The 13,368-nt window shown below is 40.5% G+C and overlaps 1 protein-coding gene across 1 annotated transcript in view; it reads right to left on the minus strand.

The window, feature by feature from the left end:
* Window positions 1-3,389: 3,389 nt before the first annotated feature.
* Window positions 3,390-13,368, minus strand: part of LOC137248431 (zinc finger protein 107-like) — a 106,516-nt gene continuing 96,537 nt past the window's right edge. The window contains exons 10-13 of the mRNA XM_067779369.1: window positions 11,172-11,686; window positions 11,011-11,110; window positions 9,188-9,424; window positions 3,390-5,750 (exon numbers count right to left, since the gene is read on the minus strand). Coding sequence (XP_067635470.1) covers window positions 5,435-5,750; window positions 9,188-9,424; window positions 11,011-11,110; window positions 11,172-11,686 — 1,168 coding nt within the window. The 3' untranslated portion in view covers window positions 3,390-5,434. The remainder of the gene's footprint in view (window positions 5,751-9,187; window positions 9,425-11,010; window positions 11,111-11,171; window positions 11,687-13,368) is intronic.

A 13,368-nucleotide genomic window follows, 5' to 3' on the forward strand; every position in this document is an offset into this window, starting at 1 on the left:
TCGCCTAAGATAATGCGATTGTTGCCAGTGAGTAAGGCGCTAATATTAGGGCGATATCCACTGGGGCAGCAGGTGGCAGGAGGGATGTAGATGTTGATGATTTCTAGGTTTGCATCGCCTGGCCGGACAGATAGGCCTTGGCGTTCTAAGACATTGTCCCTGCGGTCGATGCCAGGATCAAATACATGATATTGCACAGAGTGGTGTATGATAAACGCGAGGCGCTTCCCAAGGCAGTCGGTTCTATGTACCGGAGCGACTCGGGAATTTTCCCGACCAAGGACTGTCATTTCAGTGTAACCCCATTTAATTTGTTGCGTCCCTCCCACAAATTATCATCCTCCCAGCAGCTCCTTGCAGCGAAACTGCTCCATATTCTCTTGCTCTGGGAAGGTATCGAATCAAATCCGGGTCCGTCTCCTGACCGCGGTCCTGAGAAATGGTTTTGCTGCATCTCTCTTAGTCCCTAACCTCATTTGCACCGTTTGCCAGCACAGAATATATATGTTCGCGACATCCGCACAAAGCAGCTCCTGCCTTGGGCGGTGCCACTTTCCTAGATGTTCTGGTCTCCGCGACGGCAACCCCCCGACGGGTTTCATTGCGCCATGTTGCCAGGTCGCAAACCCCAATCTACCGGGTACCCCAATGCTTGCCCAAGGACGCAATATTTGATCCTGGCATCGACCGCAGGGACAATGTCTTAGAACATCAGGGCCTATCTGTCCGGTCAGGCGATGCAAACCTAGAAATTATCAACATCTACATCCCTCCTGCCACCTGTTGCCCCAGTGGATACCGCCCTAATATTAACGCCTTACTCACCGGCAACAATCGCATTATCTTGGGCGACTTTAATGCCCATCACGATCTATGGCATTCAAACTTGCGGGCGGACAGTAGGGGTGAGATGTTGGCGGATCAAATAGAAGAAACGACGTTCTGCAAAATAAACGGAGACGCCCCCACACGTATGGCAGGAAGCTGTTACAGTTTGCCGGATGTCTCAATCGTGAGCGCAGAACTCGTAACCTGCGTCAACTGGCAGCCGATGGTAACATTGGCATCCGACCACCTGCCTATACTTATTTCAGCACGTCACCAGTTACCATCACCGCCAGAGAGGTTGAAGATGCCATTGGTTACGCTAAACCATCCAAAGCAGTGGGCCCAGACGGCATAGCCATGCCGATGCTTAAAAGCCTAGGGAAAGAGGGTTTCAAATACTTAGCACATTTATTCAACCTGTCTCTTTCCACCTTTGTCATACCCGAAAAATGGAAAATGACCAAGGTGGTCCCGCTACTGAAGCCTGGGAAACCAGCTAACATAGGAGAGTCATATCGCCCGATATCTTTCCTATCGCCAGTAGCAAAGACGCTTGAAGCCATTTTGCTCCCCTACTTCCAAGCAAATTTGCAGCTAGCCTGTCATCAGCATGGCTTCAGAAAACTCCATAGCACCACCACCGTGCTAAATGCCATCAGCACCCAGATAAATTGCGGTTTAAATCAAAACCCCCACCATAGAACAGTACTCGTAGCGCTAGACCTATCAAAAGCTTTTGATACGATCAATCATGGCAAGTTTCTGCAAGACCTGGCAGGGTCTACCCTTCCCCCATGCCTTAGAAGGTGGACCGCAAATTATCTGGGTGGTCGGCAGGCATCGGTGCAATTTAGAAACGAAACATCAAAACCAAGAAGAATTAAACAAGGGGTGCCACAAGGTGGTGTCCTATCCCCACTTTTGTTTAATTTCTACATATCTAAGCTACCTTTACCACCAGAAGGAGTCACTATCGTTTCATACGCCGATGACTGCACAATAATGGCCACAGGCCCAGGCCCACAGATCGATGAGCTCTGCAACATAATAAACGGCTACCTCCCTGATCTCTCCGGTTTTTTCGCCTCGCGAAACCTGGCATTATCACCGACTAAATCTTCCGCGACCTTATTTACAACATGGCGTCCCAAATGTCGAACATTTTGAACATCCACGTCGATGGCACACCGCTTCCGACTGTCCTACACCCCAAAATCTTTGGTGTGACGTTTGATCAGGATCTACATTTTGATGAGCACGCAGCCGCAATTGTTCCGAAAATCCAGAGCCGTAATAAAATCCTCAAATCCCTTGCTGGCAGTACCTGCGGAAAAGATAAAGAAACGCTCATTACCACTTACAAAGCAATTGGCCAGCCGTTTACGTGCTACGCGTCACCCATATGGTCGCCAAGCCTAAAAATTACCCACTGGAAGAAGCTACAGGCCTGCCAAAATACTGCTCTCAGAATCGCCACGGGCTGTCTTCTTATGTCCCCAGAACACCATCTACATAATGAGGCGAGAATACTCCCCATCAGGGAGAGAAATGAGATGCTAACCAAACAGTTCCTGTTGAATACCCAGAAACCTGGGCATCCAAACAGACATCTGATTGATGAACCAGCACCGCCTAGGGGCTTAAGGAGTCATCTCCGTAAGCATTTTGAGGAAATACGGCACCTGAGAACCCAGCCGTATGAAGCAAAAAAAACACAAGCAGGTCCGTGGCGAACTCCACAAACAGGTGTCGGACCTTTATGCCGGGAATTGTCCGGTGAATGCAGTACTCAAAGAAAAGTACCCAAAACTTTTGGAAGAGGAACGCATACTCCCCAGGGAAACGCGTGTCACTCTTGCTCAACTTCGTTCTGGATACTGTAACAGGTTAAACTCTTACCTATCCAGAATCAACCCCGAAATACAAAATGTATGCCCCCTTGCAATGTGTCCCCAAATGATACCAACCATCTCTTTAATTGTAATTTGGAACCAACGCCTCTAACACCCCTTTCATTATGGTCCACCCCTGTTGAAACAGCAAGTTTCCTTGGACTCCCGTTAGAGGATATTGATGATAATTTGTGATCGGTCGCGGCTGTTAGGTGGGGCGAAGCACTGCTACAACAACAACAACAAGGTCTGCAATGCAGATCTTGCTGTGAGTTTAGTTTCTTGAATCGCAGCAATGCGGATGTTGTGCCGCTTCATGAAATCGACTATCTCCGTGATCCTCCCAGTTAATCCATTACAGTTTAACTGCAGAATTCTGAAGTGCATAGGGGTAGACGTCGTCACTCTGGGAGTAAGTGAGGGGTGACTACGCCTGGATTGTGAAAGGCTAGGACGCAACTGCTGTTGTGGCCCTGGGACTGGACGTCCTTGGGTAAGTATTGAGGTACCCGGTGTGTTTGGGTTTGCGGCCTGGCAACATGGCGCTATGAAATCCGTCGGGGGGTTGCCGTCGCGGAGGCCAGAACATCTAGGAAAATTGCACCGTCCATGGCAGGAGCTGCATTGGGCGGATGTCGCAAACGTATATATTCTGTGCTGGCAAACGGTGCAAAGGGAGGTAGGGACTAAGAGTCTGTTTCCCTGACCTACACAATTGCTGCCGGAAAAGAGGGGGGGGGGGGGGGGAAGAAGACAGGGGCAAGGGCTGATGCTTGGCATTGCTCCCGACTCTACTACGGAGATTGTAGGTATGAGTGGGAGCAGCCGCGTGAGTTGGTGCCGCCGGTGGGCGCGAGCAACAGTGGGTACTTGTTGTGGCTTGCTGAGCAGCGAGGCTGCTGGAAGGTAGGGGGGGGGGGGGTTCGCTAAGGCGCAGACTACGGGACGTCCTAAGGCGTTAACAGCAAGGAGCCACAAAAGATTTATAGAAGTTACCTGTCCGATGCAACCATCCCTTACACGAGACACTGAACAGAGTATGACCGTCCTAAAAAGATTCTTTTCCGGCAGATGCAGCAAAACCATTTCTCAGGACCGGGGTCTGGAGACGGACCCGGATTGGGTTCGATACCTTCCCGGAGCAAGAGAATATGGAGCAGTCCCGCTGCAAGGAGCTGCTGTGAGGATGAAAATTTGTGGGAGGGATGCAACAAATTAAATGGGGTTACAGTGAAACTGATCGTCTTCGCCGGTGCTTGAAACATGGTCATATCAAGCACGAGGGTCATGCATAAAAATATACATCAAGCTTTACGGCTTACCTGCGCTCGAAATACACGCAATCAGATCGAACACGTTGTGATAAGACGGACAGCATTCCTTCACAATTTTTGATATGCGCACGATCCGAGGACCTAAAATCGACTTGGACCATTATCTCGTCGCAGAAAAATATGCGCTCCGCTAAAACCAAGACACAAAAAACACAAGGAAACCTCGACATCGAAAGGCTGCAATCGCAACAGACTGACAATGATTTCTCAACTCGACTCACACTCCTGCTCTCCGAGAGCACAAGTCAGCACTTCGGAATGCAGGAGAAGTGGGAGCATATCTATAAGGTACTTCGTACCACCACAGCTACCTACAGGGTTACAATAAAAGCGAGCGCAACAAGAGTGTATGAACGCTAACGCGAGTTGATTAGGAAAGCGAGACAAAGGCGTCGAGGCAGAAGGCGTGAGTTCGAGAAGCTTGAGCTGCTAGCAACCAGGAACAACGGCCGCAAATTTTAACAAAAAATTCGGCGACAGACGGATGGTCGGGGCAAACTCCTGTAAGAACGAAAACGGCGACCTTGTAACCGATGTCCAGAGAGGAATTAGATTATGGAGGAAACACTTATCTGCTCTCATTAATGGGGAGAGCGATGTACCGATGATGAATTCGATCCCGCGATTGATTATAATGGAAATAATATCCCCACGCCCGATTATGATGAATAGCAATAACCAGATTAAATACCAAGGCCGCGGGCGCTGATGAATTGCCTGCGGAGCTATTCAAATACTGCGGCGAGTTGGCAAGGCGCATGCATAAGCTTCCTTGCAAAATATGGTCGGAAGAGTGCATGCCCGACGATTGGAATCTAAGTGTTCTATGCCCAATCAGCCTTCTTAATCCTGTCAAGTGTTTTGTGCGAAAGATTGAAATTCACCGTGAATCGGCTCGTTGGACCTTATCAGTGCGGCTTCAGACCTGGTAAATTTGCACAATGCCCCCAAATCTTGGGAAAAAATCCGCGAAAAAAGAATTGACATATGTAGATCACCTCTTCGTTTTTAAAGCCGCCTTCGACAGCACAAAAAGGAGCTGTCCATATACCGGTATGTTCGAATTTGGTTTCCCCGCAAAACTTATGCTGCTGTGCAAAATAACGTTATGCGAAAATCTTCAAGAAATATCTGTTATCCATGAATTTAAAAGCTGCCCCTGCAGTTAAATATATTCCTATCAAAAAATCACACAACATGAATTGTAGGTTGCCATACCTGGAATATTGTAATGATTGAAAAATAATGAAGATTTAACTTAAATCTTCTGCTTTTTGAAATTTAAGTTAGTGTGATAAAACTTGCAAAGTATAACGTTAAATCTTTTCAGATGCCTAAATTTCGAATGAAGCTCTAAGTAGAGATATGCTATTAGATTCATTAACATCTAGCTTTACAATTTTTACAATCATTCACAACTAATGTAGCATCTTGCTCTTTCAAGGCTTTCATATTTTGCTCCCTCGTCTTTGGATCTTCGTGTTTATGTGTTGCAAAGTGTAAACGTCGCTCCGAAGCCGAAGGAAAAGCTGAGGGACAGAGTTCACATCTAAAAATATTCACACCCACATGAATACGTAAATGTTTGAGTAGATCGCCACCTTGAGCAAAGGCACATGCGCAGTATTTGCATTTGAATGGTTTTTCGCCGGTGTGTGTGAACATATGACGACGCTGCTGATCTACGCGAAGAAAGCTTTTCGATAAAGAAAAAATATGAGTGAAAAAATGAAAAAATATGAATGAAAATTTGTTTTATAAGGTTTTGAAGAAAGGCGAATTCAGTACCAGGTGTTGTTATCCCAACAGCTGATTACTTCTTCTTGACAAGGCGAATTTATAACAGGTGGCGGCAAAGCGAATTCAATCAATACGCCGCACAGTGTTTCGTGTAGAACAATCTAGCTGGACAAAATTATTTTATGAGATTTTCCGTTTCATATGCAGTCATTTATTACAACTACGTCATTTTTTTCAGCCATATGTTCTTTTTTTATTTTCTTCCAAAATTTTACTTCATATGCATACATTTGCTTATTTCATATACAGTAACTCATGTGAATAAGTGACATAGATCCAAAAAAATTTAAAGGACTTAAGAATATTACTTTATTGTACTTAAATTGAATGGAATACAAATCTCAATACTCTAAAAAATTCTAAAAATTCGGAAAAAAATTAGAAGTTTTTATGAAAATTCGTCGAATTTTTTAAATATAATTTAGTTTTTGTTATAGATCGTGACAAATTTTCTTATGGGAAATTAGTTAAAATAAATTTGCGAAAGCGAAAATTGTAAGAATTGTCCAAAAAGGGGTGTCTACTTATTTATGTGAGTGACTGTACATATGTACATACATATATTGTATTTATTTGAGTATTTATCCTAGCACTACAACTTTTACAAAATTATTTTATAGTACCTGTCAGGAATGTAAAAGTGAATTACAATAATAATAATAACAATGTAAATAATTAAATTAATTATGTGAAAATTACTTATTACAAAAACTTAAAAGTAAAGTATCATACAAAGTAGAAAAGACAATAGATTTAAATTAAATAAAACCTGATCCAACAAAAAGTTATAGGGTAGGTCTTTTATAATTATGTTATTATTCGCTATCATCACTTTCATTCGCTGAGTCACTTGTGGAATAGCCATGAGCATCAGCAACACTACTGTGAAAGCTTGAAACAACTGGGGTATTTATTGACTCCTCAACATTATCGGGGGACAGTAAATTTAAGACTTCTGAAGTCAGACTTATAAATTTTTTTCTTAGGTATCTCCCTAAAACTGTTAACTAAAGGATCCGATATTATAAGCAACATATTCATAAGATCTCTATTCGTGGCTTCACGCGACTGCTTTTGTGTGTTATCGTCCCTGAATCGTCTCAAATCTTTGTTACGGGCTTCCTCAGAAAGTTGAACAATAGGTAAAATTGCTGATTGTATAATATCAGTACTATGCACTAAGATTTTATGAACTGTAACAGGCATATTAAACCATGGATAGAGATCTATGTATAGTTTTTTAGTCTGGACCGCAAATTTTTCAAATTTTTAGATATTTATATTGTACCCAGATGCTAATGCGCGAAGGAGAGTGTCGAATATTTTGATGAGCGTTACATCCAATCCCGTAATCTCAGCACTAGCCTCAGAATTTTCGAAAAACCTACGAGCAGTGTTGCCGTCATTGGTATTGCCGAAACCTGGTTTTGGTTTATCTTCATCAATTCATTGTATGTACCTGTTTTTATGCCTTGGTGACTGGTGCGGTAGGTTGTGGCAAGTTGAAGTTAATGATCTTCGCCTTTTTGCTTTTGGTGTGATCTTGTTGACCTTGCGCGTTTATTTTTGTATGTTTTATGCTACGTGTTTGTTCCCTGTACCAGGGAATTGGTTTTGCCGTTTGTAGATCAGCTTTAAAGGTTCAAATATCTCGTCGGAGCTGGTACGTACATACATCCTATTTGATATGTAGAGATAACTAAATCTACAAAAAAAAAATTAAAAATAGATGTGCAAAGAATTCGCAATGGTTTTTTCTTTCGACTATTAGAGAATACTTGCGACTATAACATATGTAAAATTAAGCCCGGATGTCCGCGGATGTATGTAACTTTTTTGTCCCTAAAGTTAAAAATATAGGGAAAAAATACCTTTTCTTCTTAATAACGGAATGTTAAATATATTGAAAATACTCTAATTGTGAAAGAATTACTATTAAAAAATTTTACTTACCTTCGAGTTTAGAATCCATCAAAAAAATTATGTAAAAGTGTTCACTTAAAAGAAATATGAATCTTAAAATTCAACAAGAATTTTGCAAATTAATCAATGCATTTTACGGCCACTCCTGCCTTCTTACTTCAATTACTCAATATATATGAGCAAAAATATCAAAAAAAAAGCAAAAATCCCGTTATTTTGTTTGATTTCTTTCATTTCTCATTACACTTTTCTTGGAATAAGAACTTTTTGTCCAGCTAGCTTGTTCTACACGAAACACTGTGCGCCGTGCAGATGAATGTCAAGTCAAAAGAAAATTTTCATAGATTTCGACTAACTGACGTTTTGTTGTACAAGGCTTTGTATGGAAAATTAAAAATTATCAAGAAGAAGCAATCAGCTGGTAGGATAACAACACCTGGTACTGAATTCGCCTTGCTTCTCGATTATTTTCCATACAACGCCTCAAGGCGAATTCAGTACCAGGTGTTGTTATCCCAAAAGCTGGGCCCGTATTACGTGTTACGATCCGTGATCGAAATTCATTTTTTAAATCACAATAGCTCTTAAAAGGTGGATCGGAATAATGGCATATTTAAACTAGCGACAAATCGTACTCGTTAGATCCATTTTTTGTTATAATTAAAAAAAAAGTTTGACAGTTGCATAGTTATTGCTTGAGTGAAAATGGTTTTCAGTCACTGATCGTAACACGTAATACGGGCGCGGATTGCTTCTTCTTCTTTATTGTTTTCCATACACCTTGTCAAGGCGAATCTATACCAGGTAGTGGCAAAGCGAATTCAACCAATTCGCCGTGCAGAAGAATGTCAAGTCAAAAGAAAATTTTCATAGATTTCGATTAACTGACATTTTGTTGTACAAGGCTTTGTATGGAAAATTATCAAGAAGAAGCAATAAGCTGTTGGGATAACACCACCTTATTGAATTCGCCTTGCACCTTGTACTACACATGTCAGTTAATCGAACTCGATGAAAATTTTCTTTTGACTTGACATTCTTATGCATGACGAATTGGTTGAATTCGCTTTGCCACCACCTGGTATGGATTCGCCTTGCAACGCCTTGAACAACAATGTGTCAGTTAATCGACAAATTTTCTTTTGACTTCACATTGAAGCGAATTCAGTAACAGATGGTGTTATCCCAAGAGCTGATGGCTTCTTCTTGATAATTTCCCATACAACGCCTTGTACAACAATACGTCAGTTAATTGAATTCAATGAAAATTTTCTTTTGACTTGACATACTTCTGCACGGCGAATTAGCTGAATTCGCTTTGCCATCACCTTGTATAGATTCGCCTTGCTTGATATTCTTCTGCATGGCGAATTGGTGGAATGGTTCGCCTTGGTTTTGAAGAGAACTCACCGCTTTTCACAATAATCACATTTATACGGTCTTTCACCACTATGAATTCTTTTGTGTACAATTAAACAGTTGCGTAAACGAAATGCAAAACCGCAAATATCGCAAATGTGTGGTTTTTTGTTACTATGATACGTTTTGTGAGCTGATAATCCGGAACTGCACCGGAACCTTCGAGGACAGTAAGGACACTCAAAAAGCTTGTCATCGCGGTGAATACAGCGATGCTGTTGCAAGCTGCTGCAGATTATAAAAAGTTAATTAAACAAATTGAAATCTTCGATTGGTATTGATTTCATTTTAAACTTCGGAGCGGATGTGAGAAACTTTAAACCCTTCGGGTGATATCTAAATATTTTAAATTTCGAAATCATATCTTTAGGTTTATAAAGCTCTTATAATCAGAAATTTGTATGGTAATTTTTTTATGAATGGGGGTTCATTCTGTGCTTGTGTTTTACACTGAACTCCTCCTAACCGACTCGACCGATTTTTGTGTGATCAAGCAGTTTGAGAATAATATAGATTCACAATTTGGTCCATTTTCTTTCATTTCTTTCCGGGAAGTGGACTAGCAGCCGACATACCCTAAAAAAAATTTGGGTGCGATTTGCTTATAATTTCTTTCCCCACCTATGGTAATATTTCGTATTAAGCCGTGATTTGCCTGAGATTTGTTGCAAGTATACCTTTTTGCCTAGTTTAGTTTTTCGGACCTTCCGTCCTGAAATGGGGACGATGGAGCGAGTTGCCTTAAATTTGGTATAGGGGTACCTTCTTGGCTAGCTTATAATGTGAGTAACATTTCTTTGCGGTAAGAAACCTAGGACCCGACATATTGTAATCAATCCTTTTTATCATGCGATTTGTGGGAAATTTTTTGGGCAGTCTTTCGAATGGGTTAATCTTAAATATAAAAAAGAATGCAAAATCTGTGAAGTGAAAAGCTTTATTAAAAACTAGGACTTATGTTATAAAATAACTCCGTCCTTTTGGCAAATACTAGAAGTTTTGTAGAACCTATGCCACTTGCTGCTTCTAGATCTCACAGCCGTATCACTTCTAATAGCTGGAGTCTAATCCTAGCAAGAACAAGCACTAGCACAAAACTTGCTCAATCCTTTCCCCCTCCGGTCCGAACTTCCTACAACTGCTATCTTTGACCAAGCCTAGTTTAAAGCCATGTAACGCCAGAAGGCAGTGTCTAGTCAGAAGACCCGTCATGAGTCTACAGTCCTCTCTTCTTAATGATACATAGAGGCAACTTTGTCAGTCTAAGGTTTTAAGACCTACACTTGATCTTCGACACCTTACACGCTTTCCTGCTTGGTCGATCATGTGCAACACTTGCCTTCTCTTAGTCTCGCCCAATCTAATTGGGACGTCTACGAAGCAAATTTCAAGGGATGCGGGAGCAGGAAATGGAGATGAAAAAAGTGCGACGGGGAAGATAGGAAGCGAAGAAGGGAAGGAGATAGATAGATGAGATAAAAATCGGAGAGTGGGCGGAGGAAGATACGGTGGAAAGGGATTAAGCATGTAGAGGAGGGAGAAGTAATAAGAAACACATTTTTGTTTGCAGAAGCTTCAATAAGACAAATGCTTCTGTTTTCTGTGAAACAGCGCTCCCAAACAACCAACTGATTGTTTTAACCACGTCTAGAAGGTTCAATGTGGTCAACAAGATAAGATGAAGATGCTCTGGATTCACAATCTGATATAGTAACGTCCAAAAATTTCTGTTAAAGTGTAAAACTAATGATATAGGTTTAAGATACATAACTGCACATACGCTCCTTAGTATCTGAGTATAAGTTTACATGTACCTGGCTGTTGCTAACGATTTGCCACACTCCGGACACAAGAAACGTTGGCCTTTATGATGCACAAGTACATGCGTTCTCAGCCCTGAAGCAGCTTTATAAACTTCAAATAAGAAAATGTTAGTTAGTTTTCAAATAGGAAGGTCGTTTTTTTAAAGATATACTTTTATCGCATAATTCGCATTTATGTGAATTTTCAGCCTTATCAATAGCTTGTTGTTGTTGTAGTTGTTGTTGTAACTCGTCATCCGATATCCCATGGTCTTGTAAACGATGTTTATATAGCGATTCTGCTTTATGAAAATACCGATTGCAAATTTTACAGTTAAAAGTGAAGTAATCAAATTGCATCTTGGGCTGGTAGTCCGCACGATGGTTTTTCTTTTCATGTCTCCTTAATCCAGCCAACGTTGTGTACGCTTTTCCACACCGGTTGCAAACATTGCATGATAAGTTGTCCGCATCTCCTCCATGGATTAAACGATGCTTATTTAACGACTCTTCTTTATGGAAAAAACGCAAACAAATTTCACATCGGAAACTGTAATTTTGGTGTTTATTTTTAGTCTGAAGTTGCTGCTGTAGAGATGCTCGAAAATCGTGCCGCTTCAAATGAGTTCGCAAATAGCCAGGTTTGCTGAAAGTTTTATTGCATAAATGGCAGGTAGGCTTGGACGAGCTATAAAACAAGTGTACGATAGACAAATGAATCAATACAACCTCAAGTTAACTGACGCCAATAGTTTTCTTAAAAGCCCACTTAAACTTTATTTACAGATTGAAACGTGACGAAAACAGAAACACTTTTTAATCTTCAAAATAATTACGCAGTTTGAAACTTCTTAATATATCCGGGTTTACAGATTTCACGTTTCAAACTTGGGTCAGTCACAAAAACATTGCAAGTTCAAAACTGAAATAGTCTAAGAGCCCGTGACTGCCAGACCTTCGTCATTTTATAAAATTTGAAATTTCGTCAGTGCATACTTCCAACTGAAGCCGGATCGTTGGTCTATTATAAAACTTGAGTCATAGTGGCTTTAACAGAAAAATAGACCTTTCTTTCGTCATTTTATAAAGACTGATTTTCATATATGGTCTTCGTCACGATATAAGAAGCCACTAGCCCCATTGCCAGACACTTCCCATAGTGGCTTTGTCCAGCCAGACACTTTTTATAATGCAAAAATGTACTTTTTCATAAAGCTAAATAGTTTTTCATAAGCTGAAAGTTTTTTACGGCAAACAAAATTTCAAAAGTTTTTTTTTAAGATTTTGTATTCGAATTTCAGTATAAAATTGCTTCGTTGTTCTTTGAAGTTTAGAAGGATTAAAAGTGTCTGGCTAATCAAAGCCATTATGGAAAGTGTCTTGCTATGAGGCTTCTTATATCGTGACGAAGACCATATATGAAAATCAGTCTTTATAAAACGACTAAAGAAAGGTCTATTTTTCTGTTAAAGCCACTATGACTCATGTTTTATAATAGACCAACGATCCTGCTTCAGTTGGAAGTATGTACTGACGAAATTTCAACTTTTATAAAATGGCGAAGGTTTGGCAGTCACGGGCTCTTGCTCACAAAACGTAAGTGATACATAAAAAACAGAAAACATTCGAGGGTAGAATAATAAGCGAACAGATAAACACAATTTCTGACACAATATTCGAGCCTTTAAAACTTGTTTACAAGAAACAAAATAATAACACAGGTACAACAGACAAACACACAACAACAAAGAAACACAAAATAATTAACGCTCAAAAACAACAAACCCACAAATAAGGTCAAACGACTGACTTATCTGCCTCAGTCAGCCACACAAATCGATCAATAAAACCCACCCTCGGTTGTGAATTAGCACACAGCACATACATACCTAAATATACACAAGCATCAATTCTGACAATACCTGTTCATGTGCTTACCAACTATAAATACAGGACAAACGCCAACAACAGATCACAACGAAAATCGACACTGATGATGGCACAACGCCGAAACCGGTTTGTCTCGAAACCTTTGACTAGGGATGACGGAAAATCGTTCCAATATACATCATAAAAAATTTTTTGTCATATTATTTTCTTTAAAAAGTGTAAAAAAACGAATGAAAGTACCATTTATGGTAGATTTGATAAGAAAATATCAACAGAAATCAGGGGTTTATTTATAATTTGAATTAAGTATGAATTATTGCTTATATATTTTTAAATGTATGAAATCATTTATTTGGAGCAATTTATAATTTACTAGCAGCTCGTGTGCGACGTTGCTCGCAAACCGGATGTTTATTGTTGTACAAAATAATAACAAATCATACGTGAGATATGTTATTGATATTAGAAAAGAGAATTACT

The sequence above is a fragment of the Eurosta solidaginis genome, chromosome 4, assembly GCF_040869045.1.
Source record: "Eurosta solidaginis isolate ZX-2024a chromosome 4, ASM4086904v1, whole genome shotgun sequence".
In the NCBI taxonomy this organism is placed as follows: Eukaryota; Metazoa; Arthropoda; class Insecta; order Diptera; family Tephritidae; genus Eurosta; species Eurosta solidaginis.